The sequence below is a fragment of the Arachis hypogaea genome, chromosome 12 (genome assembly GCF_003086295.3).
Source record: "Arachis hypogaea cultivar Tifrunner chromosome 12, arahy.Tifrunner.gnm2.J5K5, whole genome shotgun sequence".
In the NCBI taxonomy this organism is placed as follows: Eukaryota; Viridiplantae; Streptophyta; class Magnoliopsida; order Fabales; family Fabaceae; genus Arachis; species Arachis hypogaea.
The window spans coordinates 64223332-64247111 of record NC_092047.1 but is presented as its reverse complement, the minus strand read 5'-3'; the positions used below and the strand labels follow the sequence as shown (position 1 = coordinate 64247111).

The 23780-nt window shown below is 36.8% G+C and overlaps 3 protein-coding genes and 1 non-coding gene across 4 annotated transcripts; 1 reads left to right on the top strand and 3 right to left on the bottom strand.

Annotated features, from left to right (window-relative positions):
* Positions 1-9682: 9682 nt before the first annotated feature.
* LOC112731470 (small nucleolar RNA R71) lies at positions 9683-9790 on the top strand. Its single transcript, XR_003167245.1, has one exon. It is a non-coding gene; the product is annotated as a small nucleolar RNA R71 (small nucleolar RNA).
* A 2775-nt stretch (positions 9791-12565) lies between these two features.
* Positions 12566-16458, bottom strand: LOC112730081 (uncharacterized). The gene is made up of 8 exons (XM_025780192.2): positions 16219-16458; positions 15984-16137; positions 15254-15495; positions 14949-15161; positions 14661-14753; positions 14020-14121; positions 13566-13916; positions 12566-12761 (listed from the first exon to the last, which is right to left on the bottom strand). Exons 1-8 carry the CDS (start codon positions 16456-16458, stop codon positions 12681-12683), a joined length of 1476 nt encoding a protein of 491 aa, XP_025635977.1. The 3' UTR covers positions 12566-12680.
* Positions 16459-16658: 200 nt separating this feature from the next.
* Positions 16659-19204, bottom strand: LOC112727460 (uncharacterized). The gene is made up of 4 exons (XM_025777197.3): positions 18015-19204; positions 17610-17921; positions 17420-17525; positions 16659-17339 (listed from the first exon to the last, which is right to left on the bottom strand). Exons 1-4 carry the CDS (start codon positions 19202-19204, stop codon positions 16659-16661), a joined length of 2289 nt encoding a protein of 762 aa, XP_025632982.1.
* Positions 19205-19210: 6 nt separating this feature from the next.
* On the bottom strand, positions 19211-20299 carry LOC112727461 (uncharacterized). Its single transcript, XM_025777198.3, has one exon. It carries the CDS (start codon positions 20297-20299, stop codon positions 19211-19213), a length of 1089 nt encoding a protein of 362 aa, XP_025632983.1.
* Positions 20300-23780: the final 3481 nt, after the last annotated feature.

The following is a 23780-nucleotide window of genomic DNA, read 5'->3' as shown; positions in this document are numbered from 1 at the left end:
TAATGGAGTAGATCCTGAAGTCTACAGGCTCATGCTTTTCCCCTTTTGCTGTAAGAGACAGAGCTAGAGTGTGGTTGGACTCTCAACCCAAAGATAGCCTGACTCTTGGGAAAAGCTGGTCACGGCTTTCTTATCCAAGTTCTTTCCTCCTCAAAAGCTTAGTAAGCTTAGAGTGGATGTTCAAACCTTCAGACAGAAAGAAGGTGAATCCCTCTATGAAGTTTGGGAGAGATACAAGCAACTGACCAAAAAGTGTCCTTCTGACATACTTTCAGAATGGACCATCCTGGATATATTCTATGATGGTCTGTTTGAATTGGCTAAGATGTCATTGGATACTTCTGCAGGTGGATCCATTCACCTAAAGAAAATGCCTGCAGAAGCTCAAGAACTCATTAACATGGTTGCTAATAACCAGTTCATGTACACTTCTGAGAGGAATCCTGTGAGTAATGGGACGCCTCAGAAGAAGGGAGTTCTTAAAATTGATACTCTGAATGCCATATTGGCTCAGAATAAAATATTGACTCAGCAAGTCAATATGATTTCTAAGAGTCTGAATGGAATGCAAGCTGCATCCAATAGTACTCAAGAGGCATCTTCTGGAGAAGAAGCTTATGATCCTGAAAACCCTGCAATAGCAGAGGTAAATTACATGGGTGAACCATATGGAAACACCTATAATCCCTCATGGAGAAATCACCCAAATCTCTCATGGAAGGATCAACAAAAGCCTCAACAAGGCTTTAATAATGGTGGAAGAATCAGGTTTAGCAATAGCAAGCCTTTTCCATCATCGACTCAGCAACAGACAGAGAACTCTGAACAAAATACTTCTAATTTAGCAAACTTAGTCTCTGATCTATCTAAGGCCACTGTAAGTTTCATGAATGAAACAAGGTCCTCCATTAGAAATTTGGAAGCACAAGTGGGCCAGCTGAGTAAAAAGATCACTGAAATCCCTCCTAGTACTCTCCCAAGCAATACAGAAAAAAATCCAAAAGAAGAGTGCAAGGCCATTAACATAGTCAACACGGCCGAACCTAGAGAGGAAGGGGAGGACGTGAATCCCAAGGAGGAAGATCTCCTAGGACATCCAGTGATCAATAAGGAGCTTCCCTCTGAGGAACCAAAGGAATCTGAGACTTAACTAGAGACCATAGAGATTCCATTAAACCTCCTTATGCCATTCATAAGCTCTGATGAGTATTCCTCTTCTGAAGAGAATGAGGATGTTACTAAGGAGCAAGTTACCAAGTACCTTGGTGCAATCATGAAGCTGAATGCCAAATTATTTGGTATTGAGACTTGTGAAGATGAACCTCCCCTGTTCACCAATGAAGTAAATGCATTGGATCAACTGAGATTACCCCAGAAGAAATAAGATCCTGGAAAGTTCCTGATACCTTGTACCATAGGCACCATGACCTTTGAGAAGGCTCTATGTGACCTGGGGTCAGGAATAAACCTCATGCCACTCTCTGTAATGGAGAAACTGGGAATCTTTGAGGTACAAGCTACTAAAATCTCATTAGAGATGGCAAACAATTCCAGAAAACAGGCTTATGGACAAGTAGAGGACATATTAGTAAAGGTTGAAGGCCTTTACATCCTTGGAAGACCCTTCCTAGCCACAACAAGAGCTGTGATTGATGTTAACAGAGGTGAACTAGTCCTTCAATTGAATGAGGACTCCCTTGAGTTTAAAACTCAAGGACATCCTTCTATAAACATGGAAAAGAGGCACAGTAAGCTTCTCTCAAAACAGAGTCAATCAGGGCCCCCACAGTCAAACTCTAAGTTTGGTGTTGGGAGGCGACAACCAAACTCTAAGTTTGGTGTTGAACTCCCATATCTAAACTCTAAGTTTGGTGTTGGGGAGTCTCAACAATGCTCTGAACATCTGTGAGGCTCCATGAGAGCCCACTGTCAAGCTATTGACATTAAAGAAGCGCTTGTTGGGAGGCAACCCAATTTTTATTTATCTAATTTTATTTTTATTGTTATTTCATGTTTTATTAGGTTCATGATCATATGGAGTCACAAAATAAATATAAAAATTGAAAACGGAATCAAAAACAGCAGAAGAAAAATCACACCCTGGAGGAGGATCTCACTGGCATTTAAACGCCAGTAAGGAGCATCTGTCTGGCGTTCAACGCCAGAACAGAGCATGTTTCTGGCGTTGAACGCCATAAACAAGCAGCATCCTGGCGTTCAGACGCCAGAAATGCACAGTGAAGAAGAACTGGCGCTGAACGCCAAAAACAAGAAATATGCTGCATCTGGCGTTGAACGCCCAGAACAAGCATTAATTTGGCGTTTAAACGCCAGAATTGCATGCAAAGGCATTTTACATGCCTAATGGGTGCAGGGATGCAAATCCTTGACACCTCAGGATCTGTGGACCCCACAGGATCAACTCAGCATCTGTGGACCCCACAGGATCCCCATCTACCTCCACTCACTCTCTTCCCTCTTCTCAATGTTCATCCTCTCTTCCCAATAAACACTCTTCCCCAAAACTCTTCACCAATCACCTCAATCTCTCTTTCCTATCACCACTTCACCACTCACATCATCCACCCTTCCCCAGAAACCTACCTCATAAACTCCACCTACCTTCAAAATTCAAAATCAATTTCCCACCCAAAACCCACCCTTATGGTCGAACCTTAACCCCCTCCCCTCCTTATATATAACCCTCCATTCTTCCTCATTTTCACACAACACAACCCTCTCTTCTCTTCTTGGCCGAATACACCTCTCCCTCCTCTCCTCCATTTTTTCTTCTTCTTCTTCATCTATTCTTTCTTCTCTTGCTCGAGGGCGAGCAATATTCTAAGTTTGGTGTGGTAAAAGCATAAGCTTTTTGTTTTTCCATTACCATTGATGGCACCCAAGACCGGAGAATCCTCTAGAAAAGGGAAAGGGAAGACAAAAGCTTTCACCTCCGAGTCATGGAACATGGAAAGATTCATCTTCAAAGCTCATCAAGACCACTTCTATGATGTTGTGGCCAAGAAGAAGGTGATTGGTGCACGAAATTGTGATGTCCAGGCTCAAACAATCCCTGGTAATGGCTCCAAAGCTTGGTGCTTTGATCTTAATTCATAATTGTCACAACTTCGATACAACTAACCAGCAAGTGCACTGGGTCGTCCAAGTAATACCTTACGTGAGTAAGGGTCGAATCCCACGGAGATTGTTGGTATGAAGCAAGCTATGGTCACCTTGTAAATCTCGGTCAGGCGGATTTAAACATGATACTTTATTAGATTAAAATAAACAATAAAAGGGATAGAGATACTTATGTAGATTCATTGGCAGGGATTTCAGATAAGCGAATGGAGATGCTTTTCGTTCCTCTGAACCTCTGCTTTCCTGCTATCTTCATCCAATCAGTCTTACTCCTTTCCATGGTTGGCTTTATGTGATACATCACCACTGTCAATGGCTACTTTCGGTCATCTCTCGGGAAAATGATCCAATGCCCTGTCACGGCACGGCTAATCGTCTGGAGGCATCACCCTTGCCAATGGCTTCATCTTATCCTCTCAGTGAATAATATGCTCACATGCCCTGTCACGGCACGGCTATTCATCTGTCGGTTCTCGATCATCCTGGAATAGGATTTACTATCCTTTTGCGTTTGTCACTAACGCCCTGCAATCGCGAGTTCGGAGCTCGTCACAGTCATTCAATCATTGAATCCTACTCGGAATACCACAGACAAGGTTTAGACTTTCTGGATTCTCTTGAATGCCGCCATCATTCTAGCTTACGCCACGAAGATTCTGGTTAGGAGATCTAAGAGATACTCATTCTAGCTTATTTCATGTAGAACAGAAGTGTTTGTCAGGCACGCGTTCATAAGGGAGAAGGATGATGAGCGTCACACATAATCATCACCTTCATCACGTTCTTGGGTGCGAATGGATATCTTAGAAGCGAAATAAGAAGAATTGAATAGAAAACAGTAGTACTTTGCATTAATCTTTGAGGAACAGCAGAGCTCCACACCTTAATCTATGGAGTGCAGAAACTCTACCGTTGAAAATACATAAGTGAAAGGTCCAGGCATGGCCGAGATGGCCAGCCCCCTTGATCTAAGAACAATGCGTTCAAAGATGATCCTAAGATCCTAAGATGATCAAAAGATACCTAATACAATAGTAAAAGGTCCTATTTATAATAAACTAGCTACTAGGGTTTACATGAGTAAGTAATTGATGCATAAATCCACTTCTGGGGCCCACTTGGTGTGTGTTTGGGCTGAGCCTGAGTGTTGCACGTGCAGAGGCCATTTGTGGAGTTGAACGCCAGTTTCTGTGCCAGTTTGGGCGTTCAACTCTGGTTTTGGATCCTTTTCTGGCGCTGGACGCCAGATTTGGGCAGAAGGCTGGCGTTGAACGCCAGTTTACGTCGTCAATTCTAGGCCAAAGTATGAACTATTATATATTGCTGGAAAGCCCTGGATGTCTACTTTCCAACGCAATTAGAAGCGCGCCATTTCGAGTTCTGTAGCTCCAGAAAATCCACTTTGAGTGCAGGGAGGTCAGAATCCAATAGCATCAGCAGTCCTTTTTCAACCTCTGAATCTGATTTCTGCTCAAGTCCCTCAATTTCAGCCAGAAAATACCTGAAATCACAGAAAAACACACAAACTCATAGTAAAGTCCAGAAATGTGAATTTAACATAAAAACTAATGAAAACATCCCTAAAAGTAACTAGATCCTACTAAAAACATACTAAAAACAATGCCAAAAAGCGTATAAATTATCCGCTCATCACAACACCAAACTTAAATTGTTGCTTGTCCCCAAGCAACTGAAAATCAAATAGGATAAAAAGAAGAGAATATACTATAAATTCCAAACTATCAATGAAACATAGCTCCAATCATATGAGCGGGACTTATAGCTTTTTGCCTCTTGAATAGTTTTGGCATCTCACTTTATCCATTGAAGTTTAGAATGATTGGCATCTATAGGAACTTCAGATTTTGAATAGTGTTATTGACTCTCCTAGTTCAGTATGATGATTCTTGAACACAGCTTCTTTATGAGTCTTGACCGTGGCCCTAAGCACTTTGTTTTCCAGTATTACCACCGGATACATAAATGCCACAGACACATAATTGGGTGAACCTTTTCAGATTGTGACTCAGCTTTGCTAGAGTCCCCAATTAGAGGTGTCCAGGGTTCTTAAGCACACTCTTTTTTTTTTTTGCTTTGGACCTTGACTTTAACCGCTCAGTCTCAAGTTTTCACTTGACACCTACACGCCACAAGCACATGGTTAGGGACAACTTGGTTTAGCCGCTTAGACCAGGATTTTATTCCTTTAGGCCCTCCTATCCACTGATGCTCAAAGCCTTAGGATCCTTTTTATTTGCCCTTGCCTTTTGGTTTTAAGGGTTATTGGCTTTTTCTGCTTGCTTTTTCTGTTTCTTTCTAATTTTTTTTTCTATTCTTTTTTTTTCGCCCTTTTTTTTTCTGCAAGCTTTGTTCTTTGCTGCTTTTTCTTGCTTCAAGAATCATTTTTATGTTTTTTCAGATTATCAAATAACATGTCTCCTAGTCATCATTCTTTCAAGAGCCAACATATTTAACATTCTTTAAACAACAACTTCAAAAGATATATGCACTGTTCAAGCATACATTCAGAAAACAAGAAGCATTGTCACCACATCAATATAATTGAACTAAGTTTAAGGATAAATTCGAAACTCATGTACTTCTTGTTCTTTTGAATTAAAAATATTTTTCTTTTAAGAGAGGTGATGGATTCATAGGACATTCATATCTTTAAGACAGAGTTTACTAACTACTAATGATCATGTAATGAAGACACAAACATAGATAAGCACATAACATAGAGAACAAAAAACAGAAGAAATAAGAACAAGGAATGAATCCACCTTAGTGATGGTGGCGTTTCCTTCTTGAGGAACCAATGATGTCCTTGAGCTCTTCTATGTCTCTTCCTTGCCTTTGTTGCTCCTCCCTCATTGCCTTTTGATCTTCTCTTATTTCATGCAGCATGATGGAGTGCTCTTGATGTTCCACCCTTAGTTGTCCCATATTGGAACTCAATTCTTCTAGGGAGGTGTTGATGTGCTCCCAATAGTTTTATGGAGGAAAGTGCATTTGAGGCATTTCCGGAATCTCATGGTGATGAGCTTCATACGCCTCTTGAGCTCCATGAGTGGGCTCTCTTGCTTGCTCCATCTTTTTCTTAGTGATGGGCTTGTCCTCTTTAATGAGGATATCTCCCTCTATGTCAATCCCAGCTGAATTGCATAGGTGGCAAATGAGGTGAGGAAAGGCTAACCTTGCCATGGTGGAGGACTTGTCAGCCACCTTGTAGAGTTCTTGAGGTATAATCTCATGAACTTCCACCTCTTCTCCAATCATGATGCTATGGATCATGATGGCCCGGTCTATAGTAACTTTAGACCGGTTGCTAGTGGGAATGATTGAGCATTGAATAAACTCCAACCATCCTCTAGCTATAGGCTTGAGGTCCAATCTTCTTAGTTGAACCGGCTTGCCTTTGGAGTCAATCTTCCATTGAGCTCCTTCTACACATATGTCCATAAGGACTTGGTCCAACCTTTGATCAAAGTTGACTCTCCTTGTGTAGGGGCGTGCGTTCTCTTCCATGTATGGCAAGTTGAACGCCAACCTCACATTTTTCGGACTAAAATCTAAGTATTTCCCCCGAACCATTGTAACATAGTTCTTTGGATCCGGGTTCTTACTTTGATCATGGTTCTTGGTGATCCATGCATTGGCATAGAACTCTTGAACCATTAGGATGCCGACTTGTTGGATGGGATTTGTTAGAACTTCCCAACCTCTTCTTTGAATTTCATGTCGGATCTCCGGATACTCATTTCTTTTGAGTTTAAAAGGGACCTCAGGGATCACCTTCTTCTTGGCCACAACATCATAGAAGTGGTCTTGATGGGCTTTGGAGATGAATCTTTCCATATCCCATGACTCGGATGTGGAAGCTTTTATCTTCCCTTTCCCTCTCCTAGAGGATTCTCCGGTCTTAGGTGCCATCAATGGTAATGGAAAAACAAAAAGCTTATGCTTTTACCACACCAAACTTAGAATATTGCTCGCCCTCGAGCAATAAACAAAAGAATAGATGAAGAAGAAGAAGAAATGGAGGAGAGGGAGAGGGTTATGTGGTTCGGCCAAGAAGGGTATAGAGGGGTTGTGTTGTGTGAATTTGGTGAAGAATGGAGGGCTTTATATAGGGAAGGGAAGGGGGGAGAGGTTTCGGCCATATGGGTGGGAAATTGGTTTTGAATTTTGAAGGTAGGTGGAGTTTATGAGGTAGGTTTATTGGGAAGAGTGGGTGGATGTGAGTGGTGAAGGTTTAATGGGGAAGAGAGATTGAGGTGATTGGTGAAGGGCTTTTTAGGGAAGAGTGTTTATGGGGTTGTGTGAAAGAGAGTGGTGAGAAGAAGTGAGTGGAGGTAGTTGGGGATCCTGTGGGGTCCACAGATCCTGAGTGGATCCTGTGGGGTCCACAGATCCTGAGGTGTCAAGGTATTTACATCCCTGCACCCATTAGGCATGTAAAAATGCCTTTGTATCCAACTCTGGCGTTCAGCGCCAGGTTGGTGGCCATTTTGGGCGTTCAACGCCCATCTGTGTGCCATTTCTGGCGTTGAACGCCAGAACCATGCCTGTTCTGGCGTTCAGCGCCCAGAAGCTGCCAATTTGGGCGTTCAGCGCCAGAACCATGCTCTGTTCTGGCGTTTGAACGCCAGGCATATGCTCCTCCAGGGTGTGATTTTTCTTCTGCTGTTTTTGATTCCGTTTTCAATTTTTATATTTATTTTGTGACTCCACATGATCATTAACCTAAGAAAACATGAAAAACAATAAAAATAAGAATTAGATAAACATTGGGTTGCCTCCCAACAAGCGCTTCTTTAATGTCAATAGCTTGACAGTGGGCTCTCATGGAGCCTCACAGATGTGCAGAGCTTTGTTGAGACTCTCCAACACCAAACTTAGAGTTTGGATATGGGAGTTCAACACCAAACTTAGAGTTTGGTTGTGGCCTCCCAACACCAAACTTAGAGTTTGACTGTGGGGGCTCTGGGTGACTCTGCTTTGAGAGAAGCTTTTCATGCTTCCTCTCCATGGTTGCAGAGGGAGATCCTTGAGTTTTAAACACAAGGGAGTCCTCATTCCATTGAAGGACTATTTCACCTCTGTCAACATCAATCACAGCTTTTGCTGTGGCCAGGAAAGGTCTTCCTAGGATGATGGATTCATCCTCTTCCTTTCCAGTATCTAGGACTATGAATTCAGTAGGTATGTAAAGGCCCTCAACCTTTACTAATACATCTTCTACTTGTCCATAAGCCTGTTTTCTTGAGCTGTCTGCCATCTCTAGTGAGATTTTAGCAGCTTGCACCCCATAGATTCCCAGTTTCTCTATTACAGAGAGGGGCATGAGGTTTATTCCTGAACCAAGGTCACACAGAGCTTTAAAGATCATGATGCCTATGGTACAAGGTAATATGAACTTTCCAGGATCCTGTCTCTTCTGAGGCAATGTCAGTTGATCCAGATCACTTAGTTCATTGATGAACAAGGGAGGTTCAACTTCCCAAGCATCAATGCCAAACAATTTGGCATTCAGCTTCATGATTGCACCAAGAAACTTGGTAGTTTTCTCTTCAGTGACATCCTCATTCTCTTCAGAAGAGGAATACTCATTAGAGCTCATGAAGGGCATAAGGAGGTTCAATGGAATCTCTATGGTCTCTAGATGAGCCTCAGAGTCCTTTGGTCCCTCAGAGGGAAGCTCCTTATTGATCACTGGACGTCCCAGAAGGTCTTCCTCCTTGGGATTCACGTCCTCTCCTCTCCTCACAGGTTCGGCCATGGCACTTATATCAATGGCCTTGCACTCTCCTTTTGGGTTCTCTTCTGTATTGCTTGGGAGAGTACTAGGAGGGATTTCAGTGATCCTTTTACTCAGCTGGCCTACTTGTGCTTCCAGATTTCTAATGGAAGACCTTGTTTCATTCATGAAACTTACAGTGGCCTTAGATAGATCAGAGACTAGATTTGCTAAATTAGAAGCATTTTGTTCAGAGTTCTCTGTCTGTTGCTGAGTTGATGATGGAAAAGGCTTGCTATTGCTAAACCTGTTTCTTCCACCATTATTAAAGCCTTGTTGGGGCTTTTAATCCTTCCATGAGAAATTTGGATGATTTCTCCATGTTGAGTTATAGGTGTTTCCATAAGGTTCACCTAAGTAATTTATCTCTGCTATTGCAGGGTTCTCAGGATCATAGGCTTCTTCTTCAGAAGATGCCTCTTGAGTACTGTTGGATGCAGCTTGCATTCCATGCAGACTCTGAGAGATCATATTGACTTGCTGAGTCAATATTTTATTCTGAGCCAATATGGCATTCAGAGTATCAACCTCAAGAACTCCCTTCTTCATAGGCGTCCCATTAGTCACAGGATTCCTTTCAGAAGTGTACATGAACTGGTTATTAGCAACCATGTCAATGAGTTCTTGAGCTTCTGCAGGCGTTTTCTTTAGGTGAATTGATCCACCTGCAGAGGTGTCCAGTGACATCTTTGATAGCTCAGATAAACCATCATAGAATATATCCAGGATGGTCCATTCTGAAAGCATGTCAGAAGGACACTTTTTGGTCAACTGTTTGTATCTTTCCCAAGCTTCATAGAGGGATTCACCTTCTTTCTGTCTGAAGGTTTGAACATCCGCTCTAAGCTTGCTCAGCTTTTGAGGAGGAAAGTACTTGGCTAAGAAAGCCGTGACCAGCTTATCCCAAGAGTTCAGGCTGTCTTTGGGTTGAGAATCCAACCATAATCTAGCTCTGTCTCTTACAGCAAAAGGGAAAAGCATGAGCCTGTAGACTTCAGGATCTACTCCATTAGTCTTAACAGTATCACATATCTGCAAGAATTCAGTTAAGAACTGAAAAGGATCTTCAGATGGAAGTCCATGAAACTTGCAGTTCTGCTGCATTAGAGAAACTAATTGAGGTTTCAGCTCAAAGTTGTTTGCTCCAATGGCAGGAATGGAGATGCTTCTTCCATGTAAATTGGAATTAGGTGTAGTAAAGTCACCAAGCATCTTCCTTACATTATCATTATTTTCGGCTGCCATCTCCTCTGCCTGTTCAAAAATTTCTGAAAGGTTATCTCTGGATTGTTGTATTTTAGCTTCTCTTAATTTTCTCTTCAGAGTCCTTTCAGGTTCTGGATCTGCTTCCACAAGAATGTTCTTATCCTTGCTCCTGCTCATATGACAAAGAAGAAGGCACAGAAAAATAATAATAATAATAATAGAGATCCTTTATACCACAGTATAGGGATCCCTTTGTGAGTGGAAGAAAAGGGGGAGACAAAGAATGTAATATAAAGGAAGAAACACAACTGTGAGAATGGAAGAGATGTGAGATGAGATGTTAGGATATGAATGAATAAATAGAATAGGATGGGGGAGGTATAATTTTCGAAAATTATTTTTGAAAAGGAGTTAGTGATTTTTGAAAATAGTTTTTGAAAATTGTTAGTATTTTTTCGAAAATTTTTTTTGAAATAAAAATAAAAATAAAATAATTAGTTAATTAAAAAGAAATTTTTGAAAAAGGGGGAGATATTTTCGAAAATTAGAGAGAGTTAGTTAGGTGGTTTTGAAAAAGTTAAGAAACAAACAAAAAGTTAGTTAGTTAGTTGAAACAAATTTTTGAAAAGATAAGAGGTTAGGAAGTTAGAAAAGATATTTTGAAAAGATATTTTTGAAAAAGATAAGATAAGAAGATATTTTTGAAAAGATATGATTGAAATTAGTTTTGAAAAAGATTTGATTTTTAAAATCTCAATTAATGACTTGATTCATAAGAAATCACAAGATATGATTCTAGAACTTAAAGTTTGAATCTTTCTTAACAAGCAAGTAACAAACTTCAAATTTTTGAATCAAAACATTAATTGATTAGTTATTTTCGAAAATTTGGTATAAAAATAAGAAAAAGATTTTTGAAAAATATTTTTTTTGAAATTTTCGAAAATAACTAATAATTTTGAAAAAGATTTGATTTTTGAAAAAGATTTTGAAAAAGATAAGATTTTCAAATTTGAAAATTTGGTTTGACTCATGAGAAACAATTTGATTTTAAAAATTTTTGAAAAAGTCAATCCAAATTTTCGAATTTGATGAGAGAAAAAGGGAAAGATATTTTTTTTTATTTTTGAATTTTTATGATGCAAGAGAGAAAAACACTAAAACGATGCAATGCATGAAATTTTTAGATCAAAACATGTGATGCATGCAAGAATGCTATGAATGTCAAGATGAACACCAAGAACACTTTGAATGTCATGATGAACACCAAGAACATATTTTTGAAAAATTTTTAATGCAAAGAAAACATGCAAGACACCAAACTTAGAATTCTTTAATGCTTAGACACTAAGAATTCAAGAATGCATATGATAAACATGAAAAGACACAAAACAAAAAATCATCAAGATCAAACAAGAAGACTTACCAAGAACAACTTGAAGATCATGAAGAACACTATGAATGCATGATATTTTCGAAAAATGTAAGATGCATATGCAAGTGACACCAAACTTATAATGTGACTCAAGACTCAAACAAGAAACAGAAAATATTTTTGATTTTTATGATTTTCTAATTTTTTTTGGATTTTTATTTATATTTTTCGAAAATTTTAAAAGAAAAAATAAGGATTCCAAAATTTTTAATATGAATTCCAGGAATCTTGCCATGTTAGTCTAAAGCTTCAGTCCAGGAATTAGACATGGCTCACTAGCCACACTACAAAAAAAAAGGGTTAAAATGGCGGTTTTTTAAGGTAATTACGGCGGTTACAACCGCCATTATTACCGAAAATGGCGTCCCCAAGAAACGCCGGAATTCTGGGCGCCATTCTGGTTATTACGGCGGTTTTCTGAAAACCGCCGTAATAACCAGTGGATAATACGGCGGTTTTTGGGCGGTTAAAATGGCGGTTTTTAACCGCCATTTTAACCAAATAAAACGGCGGTTTTGTGGTTGTTTAAAATGGCGGTTTGTAACCGCCGTTTTTACCTGAATTTAATGGCATATTCTCGTTTAAAATGGCAGTTTATAACCGCCGTTTTTACCTGGGTTTAATGGCATCTTCTCGTTTAAAATGGCGTTTCTAACCGCCGTTTTTACCTGGGTTTAATGGCATCCTTCTCATTAAAAATGACATTTATAACCGCCGTTTTTACCAGTATTTAATGGCATCATTTTTGTTTAAAATTGCATTTTTTAACTGCCATTTTTACCAGGATATAATGGCACCATTTTTGTTTAAAATGGCATTTTTAGCCGTCGTTTTTACCTAATTGCAATTTTATACTTTTTAAAATGAGATTGAAACTATGTATTTAAAGTGACATTTTTAGAACTCAAATTTTAAAATCTCAATAACTAAAAAGCATAACCTTGAATCAAACATCATAACAAGATTTTTAATTCATACACAGTCTCCGAAAATAAAAAATCATAATCCAAAAACAAAGTATCTAAGATAACATTTTTCAATAATTTGTCTTAACATATATCTATAATACTTAATACATGAAATCTTTATCATATAAGATCATGCTTCTTTGTTGCTCGCTCCAGAAGACCTACTTCCTAACTCTCTTGGTGATGGAATCTCACTCTCTTGATCTAATCCCTACAACAAAAATATAATTATGAGCACAATAAAAAAGGATATAAAACTGAATCTGAAACTATTAATATAAAATTATTCAATCAAAAATGAAAAGATCAAAGATCACATAAAATTGAATCTGAAACTATTAATATATAATCCAACAAAGCAACTTCTGCAAGAGAGGCTTCTCTAATGCACAAGTACTTGGAGGTCACATGAACCTTCATAGGAAGGACAAAGCAAAGATCAAAGAACAGCAACAATTTTCTTCTTCTTCAAATCAAACTACTCATCATCAACAATTTTTATTGGAGGGGAATCTTGGTAGTAACAATGATAATAATAATAAAGAGCTTTTGAATGTGCCTCATCAACCACTTATGGACGATGAAACCAATAATAATAATATTGTGATGATGAGGCAGTTACCACTCTTTTCAGAATCATCATCATCACCTCCTCCTCATCATCATCTTCAATAGCAAGAGGATCAAATTTCTGGTCAACAAGGTCCCTCATCATCTTCAGAATTAGACCTTGAACTAAGATTAGGGCTTGAGCCTCCACAAGGATCTAATTCATCATTAGCTAGCTACTACTTCAATCTAATTTTGGTTATTATAATATTAACTTAGCTTCTTTAAAATGTTTCTTAGCATTCTTGCTTGCACCTTTTCATAGGAATCAATTGTTGGTGGGCTTTTAATTAACAAAGTTAAAGCTAGCTTCAAAAGTCAAATTTTAAAATTGACCCAGATTCCCTTAAGAGTCCAAATATAACACATGGAATAAGGTATTAAGAATATAAATTGTATTTTGTACCTGTGAAATTTGTTGAGTAGGGAACATTCTAGCCAATTCCACTGGAATTTTTCCTCCTTCCTTAGAAGCAATATAGGATACTAGTGCTTGCAATTGCGCTTTAACAGTATCCAACTCTTCTTGCACATTTGGACCACAAGTAGTTGATGTGCCAGCATCATTTGAAGAACCTAAATTCATTTGACTAATTCTTGTAGTGTTGTTCTTGAAAGCAACTGTTGGAACAACTCCCATGCCTAAACCTCGAACACGACCAGGGTGCTCTTTCCCAAGAACTACTCCAAGAGCATCAAGAGGAGAATTAACGGTTGATTCCACCGCTTGTTGACTACTATATGCTTCAATCTTCTCCTACATATATAAAAAGAAAGGGAAAGAATCAAACATAATATTATCTTATAAAAAAGAAAGAAAAATAAATACAAACAAGTTACTTATTTCACTTTAGTCTTACCGCTATTTCTTTAGCCTTTTCATTAACATAACTTCCATCTATTTTCTTGTGAGTGATATCCCACATTTGAACCCTACTAACTTCTTTTCCCGTCTCTTCCGTCTAAATTCAAGAAAAGTAGAAAGACTCGATCAAGAAATATATCATCCAAGAAAAGATATGCATAAAATTAAGTAACTAACAGCAACAATATGTTCTATTTGAGAAGCAGAAAAGGAATTTAGAGAAGCAGAAAAGGAAGCTAGGAAAAATTATTTTATATTTTTGATTCATGTACTATATAGGGAAAAATCTTCTACAATCCCTTTCTCAAGAATGGATTCAGTTGGTTTGAAAGCCCTGTTTTTCAGTGAAGGTTTTAAGCCATTAAGTTAACCCAAGTGGCAAGCAAGATTAAATGTTTATTGTTACTTTCTTTTTCTAAATGCTGCCAGCTTCTATTCTTTTGGATGCACTATTGTCAAGGTTGAACGAAAATGTGCATAAATGAATGCAGAATGCCTACTAGATACTACCTAACTAACAAATAATTATTCAGCACCGAAAAAATAGAAGCACAAATACATCAACAAATATATATATATATATATATATATATATATATATATATATATATATAATTATTTTATGTTTTTGATTACCAATTCAGCCCTTCTTCTTGCAATTGATTTAGCACCTGAAGTATGAGGAATTATTTGTTTTTGCCAAATTTCTTGATTCCTCTTACAAAGATTCTGCAAGATTAGTTTGGACAAAATTAAATAGAGTTAAACATGCATTCACAACATTCCATATAATACTTAATTTCCTATCAGCCAACTTAAACCATTGAATAAGTTCAGCTTCAAAATAATTAACTCTCAGTGAATCCAATAGTCTTAATTACTCACTAACAGTGATAGAACTCACTAACAATCTTAATTACTTACCTGAGTTTCAGGCTTCAAACGATATTCTACGAATAAAGCCCATTGATCAAGAGCAATATCTTCTGGTGTATTATTTATGATCTCGGTTTTACTCAACCTCGGATCATAAAACTCATTCCAAAGCTTTATCCTATGTTCCCTCCATTTTTTGCCAAGCGATTGGAGCAGAAATCGTTTGGCCAAGCTATCACACACTTTGAAGCAAAATCGAGCCTTTAATATGGAACAAAGAATATATATTAACTAACAAATATAACTAAATAATGACAAAGAAATAAGCTTTAGAGTTTAAGTAATCTTCTTACTTGGAAAAAAATATTCCATTGATTTTCAAAAAAGCTCTCTGGAATGTCTGACCACTTATCAAAACTGATTGGAAATGCTACACAATCAGTGGCCAATTGCCCACAAACTCCTGCAAGGAGTCCGGCTGCTTCTCCTATTGCTGCATGTTGTCTATCAAAATTGACAACTATGCGCAAACCTTCTGGCAAATTATGCACATCCTTCACTAATAAATGAAGGCGTGTACTATTTTCATATTCATCTAAAATAGATAAATAAATATAAATAAATGAGTAATTGAGCAACTAAAGAATAAAACATATGATGATAGATATATATTATAAAAGATTATTCTTGTGCAGGGTATAATGTAACAGCTACATATATAATACTATATATTATACATCAGAATTCCGAATCAAGGTGAAAATAGGCTAATATTAGTAATATCCACTGCAAGATAAATATCATTATTTAAACAAGAAAATAATGTACTATATATACTCGTAACATAATTTCAGTAAAGGATACATTAGAGTAATTACAATCATGTATTCATATTTTTCCTATGAGCTACCGTAACACAAGGATAAATTGTTCCCCCTATTAACCTACTAAGTGATTTAATTTGGGGAAAAATCTGAACAAGGACATGTAAATTGGAAGATAGTGAAATTTGGAAAGGAAGAGGAGTGAAAGAAATGGTGTGATAGGTGGCTGGAGAATATTACAGTTGAGAATATTACATACCTATGGCATCAACAGTCCAGTAATGCCTAGATTCACGCCCACGTTTACGTTTAGGTTCGGATGGATGCTCAGATATAGTTGGAGCAACTGATGATGGCTCAGAAGAATTTGAAGCTGCCGACTTGTCTTGGGAGGAACTTGCAACTGCTGTCGACTTGTCTCAGGAGAAATTTGAAGCTGCTGACTTGTCCCGGGAGGAATTTGAAGCTGCTGACTTGTCCCGGGAGGAATTTGCAGCTGCTGCTGACTTGTTCCGGGAGGAATTTGCAGCTTCTGCCGACTTGTCTCGGGAGGAATTTGTAGCTGCTGCCGACTTGTCTCGGGAGGAATTTGCAGCTGCTACGGACTTGACTTGTGATGCATTTGAAGCTGCCGACTTGTCTCGGGATGAATTTGCAGCTGCTATTGACTTGTCTTGTGAAGAATTTGCAGCTGCTGCTTTAAGTAGATTCTTGTACTTCTTTTGCTTTGGCATATCTATATAATAGATCAAATAAATAATTAATAAATATAGAATAAAATGTGCATCAAGGTTTAATAGTTCCATTAAATCAATTAATGAATCTAAACAACATATTTATGTAAAATTTACAAACAAAAGTTAAATTGAAAAAGAAGAAATGTAGACAAAAATTATTTTTCTATAATAAACCACTTATTAATAAAACTCACCTATTATTCTGACATGTGTTCGTCTTCTCCAATGTCATTATCTAGTAGTTCATCATCTACCTCTTCTCTTAACAATGATAGATTATCACCATTTTCAAATAAAGAATCTAAGTTTTGCTCTAACCATGGCTCATTCTCGCATGCTTCATCATCTTCATTTCCGCCCATATCATATGAATCTCTTGGCTTCAAATGCACGACAACACTCCAATCTTTATTCACTTCATCATTGACAAAATACACCATTCGAGCTTGTGAGGCTTCAATATATGGATCATCCTCCTCTCGGTCACCACTGTGTATTACTCGTGAAAAATTAACAGAAGTAAAACCCCAATTATCCTTTCTACAGCCCCGTTCTCTAGTGGTGTCAGCCCATTTACATTTGAATAAAGTAACCCGAAATCGGCCATTGTAGTTTAGTTCTATAATATCTTCTAGTTTGCCATAATATGACAAATCAGCATTCCTAACATCAGCATCACTAGCGCTAGCAACACAAGGAGTTGAAGATATTAAAAAAACTCCACTATTCTGGGTCTTTAACCCTTTGTCTCGATTGGTAGTTCGAAAGGAGAACCCATTAATACTAAATGTAGAAAACCTCTTGGCATATCGTGATGGACCCCTTGCTAAGTATCTCAAATCCTCATGCACAGTATTCATAATATCTGGGTTCATAAGCTATTATGATAGAGATATTAGTTATTATATCCACAAATACTAGCTCAATATTAGCAAAAAATTATCACTTCTCTATTTACCTGCGCAGGAAGCCAAGTAACAAAATCTTTATTGACTTTTTTTTCTATCTCTACATTTGAAGGCCTTCTACCCTTAGATCGTCTTCGTACAAAATCTTTGAAGTCACTGTCAGATATGAAAGTTTAACTCTAACTAAACAACTATTTTCAAGTAAATAAAAAACATGTACGGAAATCCTTAAGCACTTACTCAATGAACGGTTTGACATATGGACAATTTAAAACCACATATCGATGTGCTTGTTTTTTTTCCATAGGTGACAACTCAAATACTGTGAAAGCTCCCTTTGAGTTCCCCATTTGTGGAAAAAGAGAATCCACATGTGTACTGCAATTATCATCCGGACGATCATCAACACGTGGTGGCCTATTAAATCTTGTCTCAATCCCTTCTAAGTATCGAGAGCAAAATGTAAGAGCTTCTTCAGCCACGTATCCCTCAGCTATAGAACCTTCTGATTTAGCTTTGTTTCGTACATAGGACTTCAAATGACCTAAATACCTAGTTTGTATAATTAAGTGACAGGTTAAATACCTAAGCAAGATATAACTAAGTGATAAGTTAAATGAATAATGATTGAAAAGTGATATTTACCTCTCAATAGGATACATCCACCTATAGTGTACTGGTCCTCCGAGTTTTGCTTCATCAACTAGATGACAGGTTAAATGAACCATGATTGTAAAGAAAGAAGGAGGGAACAACATTTCTAAATGACAAAGGGTAAGGATTATTCGAGGTTGGAGCTTCTCAAGTTCTGTAAGACTTAAGCTTTTAGAGCACAACTGTTGAAAGAATGAAGACAACTCTATTAGCACTGCAGTAACTTTATCTGGTAGCACATTACGTATGGCAATGGGTAATAGTTGCTGCATAAGAACCTGGCAATCATGGCTCTTCAATCCAGAAAGCTTTCTTTGCTTCAGGTCAACACACCGTGAAATATTACTCGAGAGACCATCTGGTACTCTAATATTCTTTATAGTACGCAAGAATATATCTTTCATGGAATTTGACATTGTGAACAAAGATGGATGATATCTCCCATTTTCATCTGGCCATAAATCTTTCCTTATACCCATTTCTTTAAGATCCTTACGAGCTTTGAGATTATCCTTTGACCTTCCAGTCTCATTGAGCAAAGTGTATAACACATTGTCGCAAACATTCTTTTCAATGTGCATAACATCTAGATTATGGCGCAATAAGTTAGACTCCCAATAAGGAAGATCAAAAAATATGCTTTTCTTCCTCCACATCCCCGATTCATCATCTTCTTCAACAACTTTTCGTCGAATCCTCTTACCTTTACTTTCTTGTAGTTCCTTCCCAAATGAAACATTGATTCCTTCAAGTTGTTCTAATATTTCTGACCCTGTTAGTACTGCTGGGGGATCCCTCAACTCAACTTTTCCATTAAATTTTGCACGACTTAGCCTAAACTTATGACCCCTTTCTAAGAAACGGCGATGCCCCAAAAAACACCATTTTCCACCATGCTTTAATCTATATGAATCAGTGTTGAAGTTACATGTAGGACAAGCATATTTACTGTGTACATTCCACCCAGATAAGTTACTAAGGCCTGGAAAATCACTAATTGTCCACATTAATGCTGCTCGCAATGTAAACATTTCATTCTTGAACCTATCTAATGTTTGAACACCATCATACCACAACTCTTTTAAATCTTTAATAAGAGGTTGTAAGTATACGTCTATGTTGTTCCCCGGCATTTTCTCTCCAGGAATAATCATTGACAAGATAAGTGATGTTGGCTTCATGCACTCCTATGGAGGCCGATTGTATGGAATAAGCACCACTGGCCAAACGCTATAGTTTGTACGCATAGCTCCAAAAGGGTTGAATCCATCAGCTGCAAGACCAAGACGTACATTTCGAGGATCCTCGGCAAACCTATCATGAAGTAAATCAAATGTCTTCCAAGCTTCAGAATCCCGCGGATGCCTCATCTTCGAATCTTTCTTTTCTGCCGAAGCATGCCATTGCATTGATTGAGCAGTCTTAGAACACATGAATAATCGTTGAAGTCTCGGTTTTAGTGGAAAGTATCGCAAGATCTTTGCTGGTTTCTTCTTTTTAGAATCGCTCCATTTAGATGTCTTGCATCTTTTGCATTCTTGCAAATCTTCATCCTCCCCCCAATATAACATGCAGTCATTAGGGCAAGCAGGTATCTTGGTATAATTAAGCCCTAGTTTATTTATGGTTTTCTTGGCCTCATAGAATGTATTTGAAATCTTTGCATTTCCAAAAGCATCTTTTAATAACTTGAGGATTTCGGTCATGGCTTTGTCGCTTATTCTATATAAGCACTTTATGTGATACAGACTAATTAAGAAAGACAGTTTTGAATACTTTGTGCACCCTTCATACAATTGTTCATTGCCATCTTCTAACAACTTGTAAAATTCTACATTTTCTCCATTGTGCTCTTCATTTGCTGCATTGTCTCCATCTCCATCTTCTATGTTGTCTTCATCTCCATCTCCATCTACATTCAAGTCAGGTCCAGCAGCTCCAAACGCGTCATTGAGCATTGTTACCATTGGATGCTGAGATGTCGAATCATCTTGTACAATATGACTAGTTTGATGAACTTGTGACCCAACTCCAACTACTTCTTCACCATGCCAATACCAAACTTTGTAGTTTTCTGGAAATGGCTTGACTATTAAATGTTCAAAAACTTTCTCCCTTGTTTGCCACTTGCCAAAACCACACACCGGACAAGGGCATTTAATCTGACGACCCGCGAGAGATCGATGCTCAAAAGCAAAATCCAAAAACTTGTTTAAACCATCTTTATACTCATGCGTGGTTCGTGGTTTTCCAATCCATGACTTATCGATTGACATGACTAAGAGGGACTACAAATAGGGATTTTAAAAAATCTATTCAATAAAATTCTATATATATTCTAAAGGCGAGAAATTTATTCTTTTATATGCAAATTAGATATTAAAAACTTACTTAAATAGTATTTAAAAAAAATATAAGAAAATTATAATTACCTCTTTCAAATGATAATTTCCCTTCTTTTTTCTTTCCCAGCAAATATTAAAACTTGAAGCTTTCAAAGTAAAGTAGCTAGCAGCAAAAGTTGAAGAAGATCTAAAACCTGTTTCAAATAATCAGCATGCATGTGGTCAACTAGAATGACATATTGATATATAATCTTTATATATATATATATATATAACCAAAATTTTCAACTCAAAATAATAAAAAATGTATAAACTCAAAATAGTGTGCAGCCTACAATAGAAATGGAAAAACTACTTGCAGGTCTGACATCTATGAGGTAAATAAGAAATTTTAGAAGTGCAGATGAAAGTTGCAAAGGACTAAACAAGTTAAATGCAATTTTTTTTCTTTTTTCTTGAAGATTTATATATTCCTAATACTTTCCTATAATCATGGGTGGAATGGTAAAATTTTTGCTAGATCACAAGTTTAAATATCAAAACAGCCTCTCTACTTATAGAGGAAAGTCTATAGTCAATTTATTGTAAAAAAGTAGTACAAAATTCTGTGGTCACTGTAGTTTCGGTAATGCACAAAACACTGTGTCAATTGTTTCATAATTACATGTCATTCTAACTCATATACAGCAGATCCATACCTATGCACAACAACTTCCTAGTAATCAAATCACAAGGCTTTTCTCTTTCCAACCTGTATAAGCAAACACAATCTCTTGGTCAATAATCAAACAACTATAATTCAGTAAGTCTTCACAAATTGCTTCAATTGCTTTGCATCAATTCCTTGAGGTTTATGTATGTCAGCGCATGCCACTTTAATCTCTTAATTCTTTTCTTTTAGATACATATATCTTTTACTATATGAGGTAATTGTATTTGAATTGAAAATATATTCATTTTCTAATAATTCTTATTAATTTATAAGATCCGAATCCAAAATTGTGTGACGGTATTTGTTAATTACACAAAAATAGCGATGATGACAATGCGATAATTTAATTGGCAACCAAGTAAAATCGTAAATGCAAGCTCATTGGTGAAAAAGATGCAATGGTAGTATGATCAAATTCTAGGAAGGAATTAAAAAAAGAAAAAAGAAAGAAAAAGGCATTAACATTAAAGAAAGAGTCTAATTAGCTTTCCATTGGAATGTAAAACTACACTGCCTAAGCACATGCTTCCCACTGATTTTTTGTTTATCTTTTCTTTTCTATTTTTTCTTTCTATTTTTTTATTTTGTCCTCAGTTTGAGACCCCTTTCCTAGCATCATCTATATCTTTGTGCATGTGTCTTTGAATGCACTCTTTCCCCTATACTCTTTAAATTTACAGCATTGACTTGTAAGCTTAGAGAGAGGCACGAGTTGTGGACATACCAAATTAGAAATAAAATTCTCAAACTAAAGCACTTTAGTTTAAAGTTTACTAAGTATGTGTATCCAAAACCAAAAGTAATGCTTAACAATTAATTAATTAATAACATGAGAAGATATATGTGGCGATTGTGAGATACAATGTCCTTCTTAATACAATGGCCTTAATACAACTAAACAATAGTTAATAATAAGCAACAGTAAACATTTTCGTTTAAAATTGTTTTGACTATTTTAAGAAAATAGTTTTCCAAATGGTTAGCATTAGTAAAAGAAGGAAAAGACAAAAGCAGAGTATATGAATTCTAGATTAAATGTTTTATGTTTCACTTTTTTCTTAATAGCATATGTATATCCACTGCCCAGCCAGCTGGCCATTGCCACAGTTTCAACCAAAAAAATCAATGATATGATTATTAGGGGAAAAAGTATAAATAAAACAATAATATAGAAAATGCATAGTTAGTAGGGAATGTTGGCATTTTGGAATGGGAGTGTTTGATGCAAAGCAATTGAAGTTTTAGTTTGAACTTTGAACCCCAAGGAATATGATGCAAAGCAATTGAAGCAATAAAGACCCCATCCTCCTTTTAGTGAACTAATGATGTGAAATACATAAGGCACAACTTGGCATTAGTTACCAAATTTGCATTATTAACCACTGAGGCTGAAGTAATTCAATAGGATCATATAAATTCATGTAGTTATATCATAAGAAAAAGCATCTATTGCAAGTTCATCAAAGTCAAACATTCTAGCATGAAAATAAATCAATTTTACCAATTTTCAGAGATAAAAAACTTAGTTTAGAAGAATTAAAACATGAAAAGCAATTTGATGCTTAGTCACATAAGATGCTATTTTAAAGATATTGACCAAAGAGAATTCAACACAACAATTATAGTTATTGATTTCAGAAGAACAAGCTAATAACAATAACTACTATGGTTTCATAACTTAATCATCAACAAACTTATTGAGCACAGCAAAAATCACCAGGAAGAATGACTAGTACACGATGCAGAGAAAAATATCAGAACAAATGAGAATCGCACTAAATATCAGAAGAAAAAACAAATACTGAAACTAATGCAGAGAAGCTTACCTAATAAACGAGCTGCAACAACGCGAACAATGAAACAAGGTTTCTCCACTAATAACAATGAACAAGAAGTGAAACTAAAACTGGGTACTGAAACATGCTCAGAATCTCCACTTCCATTTACTTGCCACAACAAATAATGTCTTATCTCTGATGAATTTTCTTCTACCAAAATAAATAAATAAATGAATCAGCATATAAATAAATAAATAAAGTCTAGTAATATTGTTATTAAATAAAAAAAATAAAAAGGCTACAAATTCAAAGGCATTCAAAGAACAAATATCATGGTTGAGTTTATCAAAGATGAAACAAGCTGGGGCATGATGCATGTGAAGCCCAAAATCGACCAAACTAGAGGCTAATTACCTGTGAAAATAAGTCAGCTAAGCAAGTTAAAAGATTTTCTTCCAACTCCCCAATGCTTTTGTTATTTCCATAATACTCTAGTAATTGTTCACGAAATGGAACACAAAGTTATAGTGCCTGCGGTAAGTAGCGAAATGAAATGATAAGTTACTAGTCAAGAACCATGAAGATATTTACAAAACAAGAATAATCATACACATAAAAGGTAAATGCTTGTACAAAATGTAGTGTGGACCATATATATTGAATACAACAAAGAAAACATTGAATAATAGTTTAGCCTTAAATTTCAATAGACTATCAATCAATTTCAACAAAAAAACTTATGAAAGATGATTAAGAGTCACCGGTTGGAAGTAAAAATCGCACATCCCAATCCTCTGTAATTGATTTTTGGCCGAAACAAAACCAACACCCCCATAACCTAACAACAGCCATTCCACTAAAATTGTTCAAAAATAAATATAAACAAAAGGAAGCCCAAGACAGCCAGCCTAAAAGAAGCAGA

Excerpts from the sequence above, each read along its gene's own strand:
- LOC112730081 (XM_025780192.2), bottom strand. The coding sequence starts at position 16,458 with ATGCCAAAGCAAAAGAAGTACAAGAATCTACTTAAAGCAGCAGCTGCA. Across the intron at positions 15,162-15,253 it reads AATGGAATATTTTTTTCCAA|GCTCGATTTTGCTTCAAAGT; the intron begins GTAAGAAGATTA and ends TCCATATTAAAG. Across the intron at positions 13,917-14,019 it reads AAAAGGCTAAAGAAATAGCG|GAGAAGATTGAAGCATATAG; the intron begins GTAAGACTAAAG and ends TTATATATGTAG.
- LOC112727460 (XM_025777197.3), bottom strand. The coding sequence starts at position 19,204 with ATGAAGCCAACATCACTTATCTTGTCAATGATTATTCCTGGAGAGAAA. Across the intron at positions 17,922-18,014 it reads TGGATGTATCCTATTGAGAG|GTATTTAGGTCATTTGAAGT; the intron begins GTAAATATCACT and ends TATACAAACTAG. Across the intron at positions 17,340-17,419 it reads TTACTTGGCTTCCTGCGCAG|CTTATGAACCCAGATATTAT; the intron begins GTAAATAGAGAA and ends CTATCATAATAG.
- LOC112727461 (XM_025777198.3), bottom strand. The coding sequence starts at position 20,299 with ATGTCAATCGATAAGTCATGGATTGGAAAACCACGAACCACGCATGAG.